The 19,084-nt window shown below is 37.0% G+C and overlaps 2 protein-coding genes and 1 long non-coding RNA gene across 9 annotated transcripts; 2 read left to right on the top strand and 1 right to left on the bottom strand.

The window, feature by feature from the left end:
- The first annotated feature begins 1,494 nt into the window (after nt 1-1,494).
- Nucleotides 1,495-5,584, top strand: LOC113296492 (splicing factor U2af large subunit B-like). 7 transcript variants are annotated; one of them, XM_026544807.1, is made up of 12 exons: nt 1,495-1,850; nt 1,965-2,084; nt 2,181-2,236; nt 2,822-2,883; nt 2,974-3,018; nt 3,123-3,182; nt 3,456-3,516; nt 3,593-3,705; nt 4,124-4,570; nt 4,693-4,828; nt 4,980-5,047; nt 5,270-5,584. In XM_026544807.1, the coding sequence occupies exons 1-12, from the start codon at nt 1,558-1,560 to the stop codon at nt 5,375-5,377; spliced, it is 1,569 nt and encodes a 522-aa protein (XP_026400592.1). In that variant the 5' UTR covers nt 1,495-1,557; the 3' UTR covers nt 5,378-5,584. The 7 variants fall into 7 exon arrangements, with proteins under 7 accessions (XP_026400592.1, XP_026400588.1, XP_026400583.1 ...); XM_026544803.1 differs by having other exon boundaries at nt 3,004-3,018; nt 5,231-5,532; XM_026544798.1 differs by having other exon boundaries at nt 5,231-5,532.
- On the bottom strand, nt 5,493-12,311 carry LOC113296482 (DNA-directed RNA polymerase III subunit RPC5-like). Its single transcript, XM_026544791.1, has 13 exons — nt 11,806-12,311; nt 11,646-11,711; nt 11,451-11,555; nt 11,267-11,332; nt 10,415-10,564; nt 10,296-10,343; nt 9,266-9,372; nt 9,064-9,135; nt 7,947-7,998; nt 6,548-7,134; nt 6,134-6,340; nt 5,932-6,052; nt 5,493-5,844 (listed from the first exon to the last, which is right to left on the bottom strand). Exons 1-13 carry the CDS (start codon nt 12,160-12,162, stop codon nt 5,770-5,772), a joined length of 2,013 nt encoding a protein of 670 aa, XP_026400576.1. The 5' UTR covers nt 12,163-12,311; the 3' UTR covers nt 5,493-5,769.
- Nucleotides 12,312-12,510: 199 nt separating this feature from the next.
- Nucleotides 12,511-13,804, top strand: LOC113296527. Its single transcript, XR_003333053.1, has 2 exons — nt 12,511-12,657; nt 12,775-13,804. It is a non-coding gene; the product is annotated as an uncharacterized LOC113296527 (long non-coding RNA).
- The last annotated feature ends 5,280 nt before the right edge of the window (nt 13,805-19,084 follow it).

Genomic DNA, 19,084 nt, shown 5'->3' with positions numbered 1-19,084 from the left:
CGCATGTTCCTCTTCTATGAATTGATCCATAGACATGCTTTGAGCCATTGGAAAATCTAAGAAAATAGGAAGAAGGTGTGAGTTAAAATGGTAGAGGAATGTGGTATTTATAGGGGGAAAGATTTATGGCCGTTGGATCAGATTCTACCTAGCGGTGTAAACAAGACCGCCCTGTCTTATAAGAGCCTCTAGCGGTGTAGACTTGACCTAGCCGTCGAGACTCGACCGCTCGGTAGAGCCTTGACCTAGCCGTCGAGACTCGACCGCTCGGTAGAGCCTTGACCTGGCCTGGCTAAGTGGAAAGTTTGCCACTTAGCCAGGCCAGTTTGCCAGCTCCATAGTGGGTGGAAAAATGGCAAACTCTTTGGTTTGCCACACCCATAGGAACTGGCCTTAGCTAAACAAAATATTTTCTTATCAAATAAAATTGAACATGGGACTACATCAAACACAAAGGTGTTAACATACTAAAGTTCGGTTATCTAGTATATGAGATACGAAGTAACCGAACTAGGAGATCGGTTAACTGGTGTAAGTTGCGAAGTAACCGATATACATATTTGGTGTTGACAGCATGAGTTCGGTTCCCCCTAGAAATTGCGAAGTAACCGAACTATATAATACCAAAGTTCGGTTACCTATATAAATTTATCGACTACATCGAACTCTAATTTCCATACAAAGGAGTTCGGTTACGCAAATTTTTCATGCGAGCTTACCGAACTACGGAGTTCAGTTGCCTAAAAATTCATAAAACTTGCGACATTGCCGAAGTGTTCTTCGTATTGAAAGTTCGGTTACAAAAAACCTAGGGTTTTTCAAAATTCTCCTAACCGAAATGTTTACTGTAACTACCATTTTCAATGGGTTTTGATGATTTCTAATTGATCTCTTAAACAAAAAACGAATTAAAAGGAATGGGTATGAAGAAAATTACCCGCGAATTTGCATTTCACTCGAATCGGACTTCTTTTTTGCTGTTGGATGATTAATTTGGCCTCTCAACTTTGCTTCAAGTTGTTTATCAATTTGCAATTCTTTTGGGAGATTCGCTATATTTGCGAGTCCCGGACTCAATCCTGGAAATCTGGGTGTTTGCTTGGTACACATTTCTTATAAAGATGGATTAATCGACGATGAATTTTTTTCAAATCGACGATTAACGTCGATGTCTACGAAGACGAGAAAAAGAAAAGAAGAAGATGAAGATGAAGAAGAAAGGGGAAAAGAGTTTTGAAACTGATTAAAATCAGTTTTGTTTTTAGGTTTTAATTTAATGGGTTCGATTAGTGGATTATTAGGATTAGTTATAACCTTAATTAGGATAAGGGCAGATTAGTCTTCACTAATCATTTAGGACACCCCTTAAAATGTAGGGTGGACAATTGAATCACATAGAAGTCCCCCACCAAAATGGGCTAGTGCCCAAAAACTCGTTCATACATAAATACGCGTAGTTTATGCTTATATTTCGGAGATATATATAAACCCGGGATTAAAATTCTCAATCCCTAAAATTCAGTTTCTTTTTGAGTGGGAGAAGAGGGAATTTGAGAAATGGCGGAAATTGAGAGAATGCAGGAAGGAAATGGTGAAGGAGAATACAATGGTGATGATGGTGGTTGTAATCAGAATGATGATTCTCGTTCAACAAGAAGTAGAGAAAGAGATAGAGACAGTGAAAGAGTGAGGGATGGGGAAAGGGAAAGGGAGAGAGACCACCGTGAGCATCATCATGAACGTTCTTATCATAGGGATCACTATAGAGGTCGGAGTGATAGAAGAGACCGTGGAAGAGATAGAGATGGGGGTGATTATCATCATCGTAGGAGTAGTAGAGACCATGACAGGTGACATTATAACACACACTACCTTTATTTATGTATTGTTACTGTTTTATTTAGGTTTTAGCCTTTTTGGTCTTGCAATGATCATTAAAATGTGAATTATCTGTTTATCGACAGACGTAGAGATTATGATAGAGATAGAGATAGAGAAGGAAGACATAGGTATAGGTCTCGATCTCGTTCAAGGGATAGATATGACAATACATCGCCATCTCGATCTCGATCACGTTCCGAAAGGTTAGTTTTATGCTAATTGTTTGTAATTTGTTAGTTTTTTTTCGGTTCTGATATAAGATTTTGAGTTTTTGTTATTTATGGCCTATGTGATTTTAGTAAACGACGGAGCGGCTTTGACATGAGAACTCCTTCAGTAGATGGTGTTGCTCCAGGTACATTTTCTTACACTCTTATTTTGTCAGGTCTAGACGCTGTTCATATGTTCCTTATTTCTTTTTTATTAGCTTGAAAAATGAACATTTAAGGCTTAAGCATTGAATATGTGTGCCATTTGTTATTTTATTTAATTGGTCAATTTATTCCGAGACTGAGAGCCTTTTTTTTTGGTTGTTTTCTTGTTTTTGGTGGTTGTTTCCTTATTTTTGTGTCTATTTGTTGTTGTAAGAAGGCAATGTTGGGCTACTTGTCCCACTGTGCTGCCAATGGGTGTGTGCTGTGACTACTGTAGCTTTTTATGCACAACAAGGAATTGGTACACTGGTCTGATGGATCTTGTTCGTCCTCAACTGGCAACTGTTGCCTTTTTTTGGTAGTCTTATACTTACAAATGATGCATCCTTTTCTTCTCTTTAAACCTTACTATGAGAGGGTGCGACATGGTTACAAATCAATGAGGAAAATTACGCTGAGGTTCTTGCGTCGCGTAATCCAACAGTATAACCGGAATCTAAGAATATAGGGTAATGGCATGATCTATGAGTTTCCATACGTCAATTTAACTTAATTAGCTACTGCAGGTGGGCCTCCTCCAAGTATTCCTAACTCGTTTCCAAACATGATGCCCCCACCGCCTGGAATGGTATGTCGTTCATAAGTTTCTTCTTGCATAGCAAAGGTTTAGATTCATTAAAATTTGGTTGCGCGAATGGAATTTTGTGTTCAATTACAGCTTGAAACCCTCCACATGATGCCAACTCAGGCTATGACAGAACAGGTTTGTTTGGTTTAGAATGTCTTAAGAGCCCAAATTGTTGCTCAGTTTCGAAGAATATTTATTTTTTTTAGTTTCTGACCTTTGCATTTTTTGGTTCGTTTTAGGATACACGACATGCTAGGAGGGTCTATGTTGGTGGCCTTTCTTCCATGGCTAATGAGCAGGTTATCCTTTGTTGCTTCCTATAATACCGTTGTTTTAGCATTAACATTCAGTTTTTTTATTCGCACAAAGTTTTTCCCAGAGTTGTCTTTGTATAATAATATTTTCAAGTTGTTAACTTCATTCAAATATAAAAAAAATATAAATCGGGACTTCTTTACTTTCTGGACCCAATACTGTAGTTTTGAATTTGACAGATATCTAAAATTTGAAGTCATCTATGTACCGTTCTTATTGATAGTTCTTTGCAATGCTTATCCTACATTTCTCCGCAGTCGGTGGCAACCTTTTTCAGTCAGGTTATGGAGGCTGTTGGTGGAAACACTGCCGGTCCAGGTGAGCTTTGTGTCCTAATTGAAAGATAGTTAATCCACCTGATGCTTAACTAAGATATTGATTATGTTTTGTGCAGGAGAAGCTGTTGTTAATGTATACATTAACCATGAGAAGAAGTTTGCTTTTGTGGAGATGAGGTCTGTTGAGGAGGCCAGTAACGCAATGGCTTTAGATGGCATCATTTTTGAGGTCTGTCCTTTGAACTTTGGTATCTATGTCAAGACTATGTGCTCTCTGTGTTTCTATCGTATATACTGGGAGAGATCTGCCTTATTTTGAGAAAATTAGCCGAGTTAGCAGTCAAAATAATTGCAATATATCTTCTCAATTACAGATTTCTAGGCTACCTTATGTTATGACCGTCATGTCATTTACGCATATGCTCCAAATGGTTGCACTTCTAACTTGATATTTTTCCCTTTGTAGATATTAGTTTTTAGTTATTGATTCTTATAGGTTATAGATGTAGGAGTACAGAGCTACTAGAAAACAGTTCCATAAGGACGTGGTTCCCCATTCAGTCTTCCTGTGCTTTATGTTGAATCTGCTGGTATGTAACTTGATCATGGCGGCTGCTCTATTTGTTTTGATCCTTGCATTTATCTAGGGAGCACCAGTGAAAGTTAGGAGGCCTAGTGATTACAATCCTTCTCTTGCTGCAACACTTGGACCAAGTCAACCTAGTCAACTTTTGAACCTTGCGGCTGTTGGGCTATCACCGGGGTCTGCTGGTGTTCTTGAGGGGCCTGATTGCATCTTTGTTGGTGGCCTTCCATATTACTTTACAGAAGTGCAAATAAGAGAGCTGTTAGAGTCTTTTGGGCCTCTTCGAGGATTTGATCTAGTCAAAGACAGAGAAACAGGGAACTCCAAAGGCTATGCCTTTTGTGTGTATCAAGATGTCTCAGTCACAGATATAGCTTGTGCAGCTCTTAATGGAATTCAAATGGGTGATAAAACTCTAACGGTTAGGCGTGCAAACCAAGGAACAACCCAGCCTAGGCCTGAGCAAGAGAATGTATTATTACAGGCACAAGAACAGGTGGCGTTGCAGGTGGGTACCAGTTTCATACGGTTGCAGCGTAGATGCATGCTCACTTTTAATCTTTTATCTCCATCTCCGTTTGAAACAGAAAAGAGCTTGCTGTTGTGTTTTTTAATCTTTGGTTTTTGCAGAGGTTTGTCTTCCGAGCTGGTTCCCTTCCTACGAAGGTTGTATGCTTAGCCCAAGTTGTTAGCGCAGATGAACTAAAAGATGACGAAGAGTACGAGGACATAGTGGAAGATATGAAAACGGAGGGTGGAAAATATGGTAAGTAGATGCCTACTAGGCTACTATGGCTTGCATGACCCAGCTCTGTTTTTCAAGTTCTAAATCTTCCTCACATGCATTAACGTTTTTGGATGTACTCTTTAATTGGTAAACCATGTCAGTTATGAACTTTTATTTGCATACTTTGCAGGTTCATTGATGAGTGTTATCATCCCACGTCCAATGGCCAATGGCGAACCATCTCCTGGAGTTGGCAAGGTTTGTATAATCTGCTATTGCTTGTAATACTAGCTTATAATACTATCTTACTTGCATGGTTTACCTTTAAATGACTTCACTTACTTGCAGATACAGAGTAAGGCTATGTTTTATTATTCTATCCACTATGTTCAACTTTTCCTTATTTTGAAACTAAACTAGCTTTGGATATAAATTTACTAGGCTTTCTTAGAATTTTCTGACACGGATGGCGCTTTGAAGGCTCAAGCAGGGCTGAATGGAAGGAAATTTGGTGGGAATCAAGTGGTAGCGGTCTATTATCCTGAAAATAAATTCTCGCAGGGGGAATATGATGCATATATCTACTGATGTTGTCACCTTGTATGTTTTTTCTCGCTGCACTTGAGCTAGCTAACCGGAATTTTTAAATAGAGTTTTAAATTTTGATTTGGTAAATAGGGTTTTTTTAAATTTTGTCAGGATATGTATGAAGTGTTCTTTTAAACAAATATGTTGCAATTTCACCATATGCGTAGAAACAGAAGAGGAACGTAAAAAAAAATATATATGCACACATGTAGTCAATGTAAATGCAGTTATATTCTATGTGTAGCTAGCCCCTAAAAATTTGGAATTACACCAGCCCCGAAGTGCAACAGGATGACCAAGCAGCAGTAAAATAGAAGGTGGTGAGGAAGTAAAACTAATCGAATGTTCCTTCACAAGCTTGGTTATATTTCTTACGTGCAATACATGGCAAATTATTTTGCACCTTCATCACCGCTTTTCAAGACCCAAGCGTTGCCTTTGACAGAAACACAGAGTTCACTAGTTACCTGCACAATCAGATAGAAACTAAATCAACAAGAAAAACTTTATGAAAAACATAAAGAAATATTAATTGAAGATTTTCCCTTGCCTACCTGGGAATACTCTGCATTTGTCATCTCCCTTTTAAGTACATACTTGGCAGCTTCAGCTACATCTGCCTTCCTCAGCTTTGCATGGGGTTCCTTAGCTGAAAAAAGCTGAATTACAATATCCCTACACATAATAGAAACTCAAAGGTGAACATTACGTGACGCGAAACAGATTCTGCAGGATAAGCATATGAAGCATAAGTACCTCAAAGGATTGGGTGTTGTATTTTCTGACGACTTAGCAACATAGACTCCATGGATATTTGTTGCAACTTGACTAATAAGAGGCTCGAGCTCAGATGGAGGAATGTCAGCACCAAGGGCAGCAGCTCTGAAAGCCCTAGATTGCGGTTTTGGACGGGCAGATTTTTCAACAGCCTGCTCCCTCAATCTATGCCTGATAAGTTGCAAGCTGCAAGTACAGAAATCATGGTAAAACTCAACCCGCATATCGAATTAGCGAACAGGTAGCATACTTCCATAATATCTTAGGTAGCATGACAAACTGAATTCGATGAGTGAATAATAGCTTAGTTTTTTATAAGGAATAATACAAGTATAATCAACATCAGATGCTTCGGATATCTGGGACAAGTGGAAAGCTAGAGTAAACTTTTACCTGCAAATCTTGTCCTGTCGGAATATATCTTCCAAGACCTTGGGCAGCGCTTCTCGCGTTTCATCTGACATTGACGCCGTACTCGATGTTTCATTTACACTTTTCTTTACTCCTGAATTGGTATTACCAGATGCAGCAAGCTTTGTCGCCATGCTTGGTTTTAGTTTCATTCTCATGGAACGCTCATTAAGCATCTCAATCATCTTCTTTTCACGAATCACCCAAAGACTCTCCTGCTCCTTCACTATTTCTGGATGATCCTTAATAAATTGCACATCTGTAGGAACCTTAAATTTCCAATCACGACATGTATCTCTATAAACAGCTAGTGAAGTCATGATCTCTTTCACTGTTTCTTTACGATACTCCGAAAGTATCTTCGCAGGGATTAAATCACTCTTCCTAAATAAACAAAGAATGTAGTCTCTCGATGCAGCTTCAGCGCCTTTAAGTGGCAATAAATTGGTCCTGCACACCCACAATCCTTGCACTAAATTAGCATGCTTTTGAATCTCTTGGAGAACAATTTCCTCGGGGTCATACGGAGCGAGGTACTTAATTGAAGCAAACCGATTCACTTGATCCCCCTGTGAAGAAATAATTAAAACAAGTCATACATGAAACCAGGATAGGGTTTACGTGTACACTGAACAGAAAATGCCTCGAGAAGACTAAAGTTGACATAAAACACAAAAGATGAAGCATTTAAGAAAACAAACAAGAGGTATCTGATAATTAACCATGTAATGCCATATCAAGGTAACAACTTTTGATAAACTGTAAATAACCTAATACAATGAAGCCAGGAAATTACCTAATCAAAAAGCTGTGTTACAACGATACGCCTAAAAAATATAATCAGCCGTATCGATACGTATTTACACGGATACGCGTACTAATACTCCCAATACTTCAAGATACAACTCAGTTAGAAAACTTTGACTAAATATTAGAAAATTTAGATATTTTACTAGATTCTATGAGAAGTTTTAACTATAGTGACAAACTATTAGTTCCGAATCTGTCCACTGATCTTGCTATGGACTTTCTTCCTTCTTATCCAGACTTTTTCTCTCTTCAGTGAGGTTAATCATACAGATTATATTTTAATCATGCAAACACATGTATGTATTTTGTTAGGATTCTATCTTATATATAATATATTTATGTTAAACTATTGATCAATATTGAGTATGCCGTATCGCCGTATTTTAGTTTTTCAAGTTGGTGTATCATAGTAGCGTATTGGTATCTTGTATCCAATACCGTATCCGTATCGTTGCAACACAGTCAAAAAGGAAAAGAAAGTAGGTAATGACTTGTCTGTAAGCAAAAAATTATATTCCTAATTCAGGTAACTCAAGCCACTATGCATGATGCACATGAAGTGGATACCAACCTCAGAGAACCATTTTTTAAACTTCTCCTCCAGCGGCAGAGACATACAGAGCCTGTGAAGGACACACACAACAACTTCAGATTTCCACAACAGTCAACTCATAACTCATACCAAAAGTTGACATTAATACTGGAAAACATAATCTAACCAAATCAATATAGACAGATCTGTAATGGTGGCAAAATAGTAATGAAAGAATATAATATTGTAATTGTATTGAGGCAACTTGGTAATGATAAAAGTACTAATTTCTGGACAGATTCCCCAACTCAAGATACCACATTGATTTCCTTAAGATCCTAAATTTTGTTCATCCTCACTTGAAACAGCTGATGATATGGACAGGGATATTTTATTTGAGATCTCTAATTGCTACAAAGAACAGAGTCTCTGTTTCAATATACGATGCCAATGTTCCGCAGCATGGTCGACCCAAAGTTAAGATGTTTTATGCTTCTGTAATCCGCACTCTTGAAGTAAATTTATGTAAGTACTCTTTGTCCCATTAACACTCTCGTTGGCTATACGCTTCAAAATTTTCAATGTGTTTAAGTTTGTTTACTCATCAGTGAAATGTTTCCTTATCTGGTGATGTTGATGTTGATGTTGACCTTTAGCATATCGTAACTTACCTGAGAATCAAATCCATGAGTCTCGAAAACAACGGGGGTACATTTTTCGCCTTTCGTTGCAGCAGATATGGATATGAAAGTAAACAAACCCCTTTCAAGCCTTGTACTGTTCTGAGAGCCGACTATGCCTGTTATGAAGAGTGCATGCCAAGTTGCCGACTATGCCTGTCTACAGAACCTCGACTAGATGGACTACCCACATCTTAAGCTTAACATGACCATTTGAACTATATAACATGAAGTATAGTAATAATGCATGAATATTTACTACAGGTTCTGCAAAATATATACACAAAACTCTAACAAAATGACTCCTGCTACCTGAAGAGAGATCTTAATCAGGTTTGGATAGAATCTGACTACACTTTTTTACTTCTTTTTGTACAAAGCCGAGTCAGCCACTTGATATGTGTATTAAATGATGCAGGATGTACATAATCTTGTTAATATTTCTATAAGAATGCATTTTGAGACATTGGTTATACCTTCTTAGAGAACTTTTACTTCTATTGTCTTCGGTTGGTGTTGGAGGACATAGCGAATTCACATAATCGTACCTTCAAACGACAAAAAGAGGTTTAGCACACCGAACAACCCAACATTGGCTCAATATGTATCACTGATCATAATATTTGATTGAGGATTGCTTACTATAACATAGATCGACAAGATTTACAAGATACTTACGGGTTCATGGAAAATTGAATCGGAGTGCTCTCTTCCGATGTCATTTTCTGGCGAAATCTGCTTGAGAAGATGCTATCCACACCATGATATTCAAGAGAAACCCAAGGCTGAAAAATATCCCAAGAACCAGTGAAGCAAAACTCAAGGTTTTCATTAAGAAGCAAACATATTGAAGATTGAGAAAGTAAAGTAAGTAGGACCTACATTACCATGTCGATCATAAAATTCATTGAAAAATAGAGGTGAAGTCATAACCACGAGGAACAAATGGTGTACACATACAAAAAAGAATTGGATAGTACTGCAATGCGTATAACTACGTACAATTTTCAGCATCTAAGATAGATAGGTAACAGAAGAATCATCTAGACGCACACTACTTTTTGTTACAAAGATTTTCTTATTTCATTGTGAAATTGTTATGTATTTCAATTGAGGTTCCCACTTACAAACAAACTTATCAGAATTAGGTCTAGATCTCATGTCAGCCGTGAAATACCACATCTTTTGCAAGGCTTTCCAAAAAAAAAAAACTTTGTTGGACTAAGAACGGGAAGGAAGAATGCGAGTAGACCTGCTAATACCTCATTCTCAAATCAGTCTTTCCACGGTTAGTGTCTCAATCAAAAAGTGATTGTGGGAGTATAATTTTGACGGAATTCAAGAAAGCAGGTGAGAAATCCAGGTCACTAAAACTTGGAAAAAATATCTTTCACAATTCTAGATAAAAGTAAAACAAATGAATTTACAAAACAAAGTATGATAAAATTATCCAGAAGTAATCTTCAAACTTACGCACCTAGGACATGTTCTACTGGTTATACCAGTAGAAAAACAAGCGAAATAACAATCCATCTTCTATGTATACGTGGACTTATCTAGCACTTCTCATGGACACATTGCTAAAAGCACTTGCTTAATGTTAAAATAAATGCTAAAAGCATTGGTGAATACTAACTACTGGTTTAACACCTTCGAAATATGCAAGTAAATGATGTCTTTCAATTCAATAAATACGAATATGCCTCACCTCATCAACCTCAATATCCGGTCCATTCAACGGCCTCACCAAGTTCCCCTACAGAGACAGTGGCGGTTAAATAATTGAAGTATTATATAAGGATCAAAACAGATGATAACAGATCTTACTTTCGTCCTTGAGGGCCCGGGTCCTCCATTTGTCTTTTCAGACTTTACCGTAGCTTCTACAATATTCTTCTTCTTCTTCAAATTATCGGGAATAACGTGCTCCATCGATGGCCGCAGCTGTACAACTGCATTTACAGGATTTAGGTGTAACTGCAACATAAAAGTAAAAACCTTTAGAATACTAGAAGTTCCTCTAAAACCAACAGTAACTAGGCCACAGTATGTTACACCATGACATTTTTTTTTACTCAAATTAACTTTTTATTTGTTTAATCCAGGATCAAGCATTCTCGTCAAGAATCTAACAACAGGTATGAAATAACAACACGCTGCACAGCTAATTATGCCTGCAAGAAAATCCAATCTAACAGAAACAGAGAAGGACATCAAGCAACTTCAAACTATAAATTAGACTACCAAACTAATTGCCCCCATCAGACCTGGACATTGCAATTAAGACAGAAATGACATTAACCAAATGGAACAGAAATAGTGCAAGTCAATGATTCGATCAGTAGGTAACTTTTGGTTGACCACTGTAGATAGCTAGTATAGGAAATATATAAACTTTATGATTGACCATACAAACCTCCATTTTACGAAATTGTAAGGTTGCTCATTCTTCATCTCAACGAACTTGTTCTAGTTATACAATGCGTGAATCCTATGATTTAACAAATTTTTCACTTCTTTCCAGGACAAGTTCACAAGGGAAGTCATGCAAAGCCGCTCCAGCCAGTTCCCAAGTTATAAAGGACAGCATGAGAATTAAAGAACAATACTAGGAAGTACAGCTTATTACTAAATTCCAACAAGAAATCAAAACAGGAAATCCTGATTCATGGAATTTACCTTATTTCCAACAAGAACCCCAACAGCACATCCTCTGGTGAGCGGCACCTTCTGCGATAACAATGTCTAGAAAACAACACAAAGGAAAACAATGATGAATTAATAAAACCCCCAAATAAAAGAAATATTTCATATTTCTGTAAGAAAAACAATGATAACAACAGCAAGAATTAGCATCCCAAACCTGCTTTGTTATCCTCAAATGCTCATCAACACCAACATCATAATTTTCGTCCATATCCAGTGATAAATCAATTTCAACTTGCACCTTTTTGGGTTTCACTCTAACCTAAAAAAAAAAACCATTTCACAGTTTATTTAACCAATCCACATACACACAAAAATAAATTATAAAAAGATAGAAATCAAATAATCTAACCTCTTGACACTTCTCCATATCATATGGCCTCCAACTAGGTCTTAATGGATACTGAAGAACATATAACTGAAAAATCATCAAAAAAGAAAAAAAACAATCAATAACGCATATTTGTAAGAGTAGGGAAGTAATTAAACAACAAGAAGAAAAGAGAATCTACTTGGGTATCAACATCGATTGGTGAGGGTTTAAAGAAAACATCAATTTCTCTAACAACTTCATCATCCTCATCATTATCTACTTCCATCGATTCTACTAATTCTTTTGATTCTACTTCTTCTTTCGATTCTTCATCTTGTTTTACGCCTTCTAGTTCGTTTTTATGAGGTATACTTATTATGTCTTCTTGTTTCTTCGGAAGAATTAGGGTTTTTTCTGGTTCAGGTAATATGACTGGTTCTGATTTTGGGATAGGTTTAAGTTTCGCTGATTTAGGTGCAAACCTTGTAGGTCTTGATGATGTAGCGACTCGATTCGGTTGATCAGTGAGCTCTAAATCATCCAAATCCATGTCCATTACTGATTCACCGTGACTGACTCTCTTCTTCGTTTTCTCTCTGCGGAACGATTCTGAATGCCCTAGTAACAGGCGGGAATAGAGCTGGCAAACAAGCCGAAACCCACGGATAAACCCGTACCCGGCCCGTGAAAACCCTAACCCGGCTTGGCTGGGTTATAAACAAGCCGGATTAGGGTTAGAGAAATGGTGGCTTGTGAGAAAACGGGTTAACCCGTGCCCGGACTGTAAACCCGCGGGTAAACCTGTTAACCCGTGTACAATATATTAAGTAATTAACTTTCACCGTTGGATTATCTAGGGTTAATCCTATCCCTACATTTAAAATATAAAAACACCAAAAACCCTAGCAGATGGATATCTTTTCATTTCTTCTTCTTCGTCTTTTTTTTTTTTCTCCCCACTTTCTTCTACTGCGGTTGCGCCTCCTCACCACCACCATCATTTCTCCGGCTGTTGATTCTGCTGCTGCTGCTAAGTTTCCTTCAAAAGCTGGTATACCCAATTTTCTATTACTTTTTAAGATGCTTTTGTTTTGTATCTTTCTTTATAAAGGTTTCTACGGTCAGGGTTTTGTTTTGCTAATTTGAAGAAGATATGTTTGTCGAGCAGATGAAGATGTTTCTGAATACGAGAGAGAAGTGGGTGTTGTTGATCGAATTAATTGATGAGAAGAGAAGATTTCTTTTGTTCTTTCTCGTATGTTGCTGAAGAAGAGCTGCGATTGATTCAGTGATTCATAGGATATAGATCTAGTGACCGTAATCGAAGTTGAGATGGGTTTATTTGGTTCGACTTAGTGGTGGTGTTATTCAATTCTTGGTTATAATCAAAAGAAGATGAATTTGAGATGGTATGGATCAATGGGTTTGTTCGAATTGATACTCACCTGAAGCTGCTAAATTTTGGTTTGCTAGGGTTTACTAAAATCATACGCTCTGTATATTGATTTGGCATGATGTTTTGGTGTCTGGGTTTTGTTAATATGTGCTGAAAATGAGAATTCTTGATTGAAATTTTGATTTTTGTTTTTTGTGAGAATGATTGATGTGGGTTTGTTTTGAATGTTTTTGAGATTTTTGATTACTACTTTTGCTTAATTAATTGTTTGGGATTTTAAATTTTGAAATTCATTTTTGTTTGTATGAATTTGTAAAAGAATTAGATCTAAGTAAAATTGCTCTTGATTTTTATCATATTTGAATTGTGTTGCATCTATTGATCTGTTATGGTGTTTGAATTTGAAGAACTGAAAAGAGGAGAATGTTGCGGATGTGGTGTGAGTTGATGTGAAGCTTGGGGTGCTACTAATGGGTTGTGCAGGCATGAGGTTTTGCAGGTTATAGAATTGAAGGTGTTGGTGTTGGTGATTATCATGGGCGTGAGTATGAGTTTGAGCAGAGAACACAACTGGAAAGAGTTCTTGCTGCGATTGAAGTCGTGAATCTCGTGATGGATTGAGATGAAAATGAAGAGACTAGATGGATGTTAGGTGTTACAGGCTTACAGCCTTACAGGGAAGGAGTTGAAAGGCCTGAAAATGATTTAATGAATTTTTGATGGGTATTGTATTGAGGTCTAATTTTTGTAATTTGTGTTTGATAATTATAATTTGTCATAAATTAAGTTGATTAATTTTTTATTTTATTTTTAATTAAACAAGCCGGGTAACCCGTGAACCCGCAAGCTTTACCTGTTACGGGCGCGGGTAGAAGAAATGACCACCCGTGAAGAATATCAACCCGCGGGTTTTGGCCCGTGGTAACCCGTACTCGTGTAACCCGTAACAAGCCAGCCCCGGCCCGCCCGTTTGCCAGCTCTAGGCGGGAAGGGGAGCTGCTGTGATGTGAGAGACAGGTAGCTCAGTATATCTATGACGGTGCGGCGCGATTGGCACGTGTTATTTAGGTCTATGGTAAGAGAGAAGCACGTGACTTAGATCAAGTCTAAGTGCCGAGGTGGAATCCATCCATCTTCCATCTTCCACGCCTTTTTTTTTGCTAGGTCAAAATGGTTTATTAAAGCAAAAAAAACATAATTACAAGAATTACAAAATGGGAGGCGCTAGGCCTCCACACCCCCATAAACCAAAGGGACAAAAAACTCTAAAAACTCATAAAATAAGCTCTTAAGCACTAAAAAGTAGCATAAAGAAGAAAACTAATAAAATCAAAATCGCTTTCGCCCCTTATTTCCAACTCTAAAATTCCTCTTCTTGGGAATGAGATCATCAATTATTTGAGTCAAATCATAGTGCTCTTTGAATTCATTTTCATAATCATCATAAGTTTCATCATTGTCATAATCCTGTTCATTTTCATCTGAAGCATAATTACCACCTGGAACAAGCTTAATAGGAGATTGAACATTCTTTTTTGTTGACATTATATCCATTTTCTTCTTTTTTTTCCTCTAAATAGTCTCGTCGAAAGGCTGGATCTCTAATGAATTTAGCACGCACTTCATCAAGTTGAATAGTACTTGCCTCATCTAGTTCCTCTGTAGACAAAATATTATCTAGATCAAAAACATTTTCCTCCAACCCTGCTTGAATATCCTTGTGATGCTCACGGCTTCGAATTTCCTCATTAGACTTTGAATTCATAGCAATGATCTCAGCTTTTTTCTCCTTTACCAAAGCCTCACTAGAATCATTAGTAAGGCCTAACTCAGAAGCTAGGGCACCATACTTGTTATTCACCACAAGTTCAGTTTGAAAAAGCTCATCCATAAAAGGAGTTTCAAAAGATTTAAATTTAAAAGATGTACCTTTATTAGGGGAGTTCTTACCCATAACTATTTTCCAATCCTCTTTAGGTGTCCCTGGTTTAGAAATAAACTCAGGTCTGGTCGTACCCTTTTCCATAACAGAGTTTGGCATTGGATTTAGCTTGGACACGGAATTTGAAGAAGTTTCCGTAATTGAGTTTGGATTAGTCACGGCCATAAACTCAGAATCATACTTGGTCACAGACTGAATATTTGGAATATCTTCTAAATTCTTTTTAGACACGGACTCTTGTTGGGCTTTAAAAGTTTGCACGGACTGATCTCCCAAAATTTGCATGGACTCTTGCTGAGCTTCCCTAGTTTGCACAGACTCTTGCTGAGCTTCCCTAGTTTGCACGGACTCTTGCTGAGCTTCCCTAGTTTGCACGGACTCTTGCTGAGTAGTTTCATTAGTCCGGGAATGGCTTTGCTTGCTAGAGTTCCCTTGTATACTATCTGCATTGTCAATATGGACAGAATTATTACGTAAAGCAAGATCTTTTTTGGCTGAAATATTGTTTTTACATCTCATCAACTTAATCTGAGCTTCACGATACTCAGTAAAAGCTTTTTCGAGCTGCTCTTCTAGTTGTTTATCATCAGACTTCTCATGAATTGATTCAATAATCATGTTCCCAGACTTCACAATATCATCATGAACAGCAACCTCATGAACTAAATTTATACTCTCCTTACCAGCCTGCACATTATTGACGTTAACTGCATGGCCTGCATGGGAAGTTTCACTAACTTCTTTCCAAACAGATTTGATTGATTTTCCTTCTTTGCCATTCTTAATGTTCACAGTAGGTGACTTCTTTTCAGCATTAGAACCTCCCAAAATTTTCTTTGCAGTAAGGCAATTCTCAAATTTGTGGCCCATAAACTTACAATGAGTGCAGAATTTGACATTCTCTAAGTCTTGAATTTCAATATACTGCCAGAACTCTTTTCCATTTTCCTTCAAGCGAATTCTTTTAGGAATCAAATTAGCAAAGTCAATATCAATCAGAACCGCAGCATAGTTTCCAACATCATGATCCAATGTCTTTTGATCAATAGCAATCGGTTTTCCAATAATTTTAGCAATGGAAAGAAGAATTTTCTTAGTCCATAACTCAATGTACAAACTAGGGAAACTTACCCAAACTGAAGCTCTTGAAGTTTGCTGTCTTTCTGGATCAAAATTTGGGTAAAAATTAAAAACCCTAAGCTGTTGATTCTGCATAACCCAAGTATCACCATGCCATACACGTTCCTTGTCATCTGTTGAAGTTAACTTTATGATGAAGAACCCTTTTGTCATTGGAACTAACTTACATCTTCCAGCACCAAAACCCCATTGTTCCTCCAAACTCTTTTGAACATCAGCAAGTTTTAAGCCCTTAAAGTTCAATCTCCCAATGAGACTGAACTGAAATATATCACGTCCCTCTTGAAGAAGACTATTAGGAAAAACCAAAGATGGTTCTTCCAAATATGTTGATGCCTCAGGGAGAGATAAGAAATCTGAATCTGTTAACATATAGGGTTTTTTACCCTTATTTTTCCACGCCACCTCAGCCCTTGGAACCGTGGATGGAATCGCAAGTGTAATGGTGGAATAGTGAAAACACTATTCTTAATAGCACAAAAAAAACGCTATTAAGAATAGCACTCAGTGCTATTAAGAATAGCATTTTTTTCAGCCGTTAGATTTCAACAACTCATTTTAAATCTACGGATAAAAAAAAACGCTATTCTTAATAGCACAAAAAAAATGTTGTTCTTAATAGCACAAAAAAAACGCTATTAAGAATAGCACTCAGTGCTATTAAGAATAACGTTTTTTTTTCAGCCGTTAGATTTCAACAACTCATTTTAAATCTACGGATAAAAAAAAACGTTATTCTTAATAGCATTTTTTTGTGCTATTCTTAATAGCGTTTCTTGTCTTCTACTGCGCTATTCTTATTGGCGTTCACATGGATTCCACGGACCCTTCCACAAAACCGTGGAACTCTGCTTGGATTTTCTGTGGAAGACCCCAACTTGGAAGCCACTAGACTTGACATTCCATGCTTTTTCCACACTTGGAATAGGTTGGATTCCACCATAAGACTTGCTCTTATAGTGGGTTTAAAATCCAACCACGGAAGTGCTACAACTACACCTACGGAATTTTTCTCCCGGGTGATCGAATGGTTCACGGGTGGACTCCTAGCATCGGGATTACCAATGAAAAAAACGGGTCCCAACAATCTGTTTCAGTCGGGATTCTGGGTCGGTAACGCTATCATTTTCCATCCAACTATCAGTTTTGAATTACATCATGATAATTTTCGGTAGTAGAAATTAACGTTTAATCCCAAATTAGTTGGGCTTTAGACAGTCTAGTCTTATCCCCTCAAGCCCGATACTCTTTAATCCTTATTTTCCAACGTGTGTACGGTTTAATCCAAATTCAGACGGGTTAGACCAAATTTCAACTGATTTAGAAAATACAGTCTTTTCTTATTACCCCCGTTACCCTTTTCATGCTTATGTATTCATTTTTCAGATCTTAGAAAAAAAATTGAAGAAAAGGATAGACGGACGCAAGAGAGATGGACGCGATTCTGTGCCATTTTTGTTTACCAGAGATTCGTACTTCAGGTTAGCGTTTGATCTTTTCATTTTATGTTTATTTGATTGATTTCCTCTTCTTCGATTTTAAGTTTGATCTGTTTCACGATTTGATGCATGCTTTCTGATTTCTTCTTCCTTTTATTCAATTTTTGATTATATATTATAGGTCTGTTTTGATCTGTGATCTCATTGTTTAAACAATATGTTAGGTGCTTATACGATTTTTTATCTCCGTGAAAAATCCTATGAGACTGTTTAGGGTAAAATAGAGTATGAATTGTTTGAAACATACTTAATCTTAAATTGATGTATTTGATTTCAAACTCTTTATTGTGAATCCAAAATTAAAATTCTCTAAAAGTTGTATGCTTTGGGAATTTGGTTTATCCTTAACTATAGGTCCATGTGATCATTTTCGACTTGATTTGATATATAAAAACAAATGTCTTTGCTGATTCTGGAACACAACTGTTTAGTCCAAATTTGTGGGAGCAAATTTAAACTATCTATCCGGTCATTCTAATCTTATGAATGCAAAGTATTTAGTGTTCCAATTGGGAACTATGAGTCTTAGCAGTTAGTATTGCATTTTGGAAGGTCATTTTCTACTAATAAGGAAATTGTAAAGATACATGTTAAAAAAGAAACAGTAGTTGTGAAATTATTTCTTGACTGCCCCTTAAGACCTTGGACGGTTACAAATATGTTGGCAAATTTTTCTTATTGTAGCCAAGGTATTAGGAAATGTCTCTCCTCTTTATCCATCCTAACCATGAAGCCAACTCATGCTCTCGCGAATTCACATACGTATCATGTATACCTTTAAGAATAGCGTCAAGTGTATTTGTCATTTTTTTTTTGATCGTTTTTACATGTTGCCATTTGCAGGGATGTAATATCACGTGGAATAGCTACAACTTCCTCATTTTCATGACAAAATGCATACCTCCTATGACTCTCTTAGGTTTACCTCCTATTTAATATTGGTGGTCTCAAGATGCTTTAAAGCTTTTGTCACTTTTTGTCCATCTGTTGATGTAGTACTAATGACTACTGGAGTACCTCTTTGCAGGTAAAATGACTCCATGTTCGGTCTTTTAATATTCATAGATAATGGGCTTATTTCGGGGATTGGTTAGTAAGCAGACTCGTGACTCTCAGTCTCTCATATTAATTATGGATTTCCGCCAAATTATTTGCAATTTTGGTACCTGCTAATATTGGTACCCTCTTTTAGCAACCATGAAATTTTCAACAAAATTTTATATTGATTCCTTACCTTTGGATTGTTCTTACATTTTTAGGAACTTTAAATTTTGAAATGAATTCCATAGTTGATGCTAAGGTTTTTAATGTGCATATAGTTGTACCCATATTGATTTTTAGTGTGTACATAATTGTACACATACTGATTTTTGATGTGTACATAATTGTACACCTATTTATTGTTAATTGCACATAGTTGTACACCTGTTGACCGTTGATGTGCACATAATCGTAAACCTGTTAATTGTTGATGAATGCACATGTTGATTTCCTTGCTTCT

The sequence above is a fragment of the Papaver somniferum genome, chromosome 1, assembly GCF_003573695.1.
Source record: "Papaver somniferum cultivar HN1 chromosome 1, ASM357369v1, whole genome shotgun sequence".
Lineage (NCBI taxonomy): Eukaryota > Viridiplantae > Streptophyta > Magnoliopsida > Ranunculales > Papaveraceae > Papaver > Papaver somniferum.
This window is presented reverse-complemented; position numbering and strand designations above follow the sequence as displayed.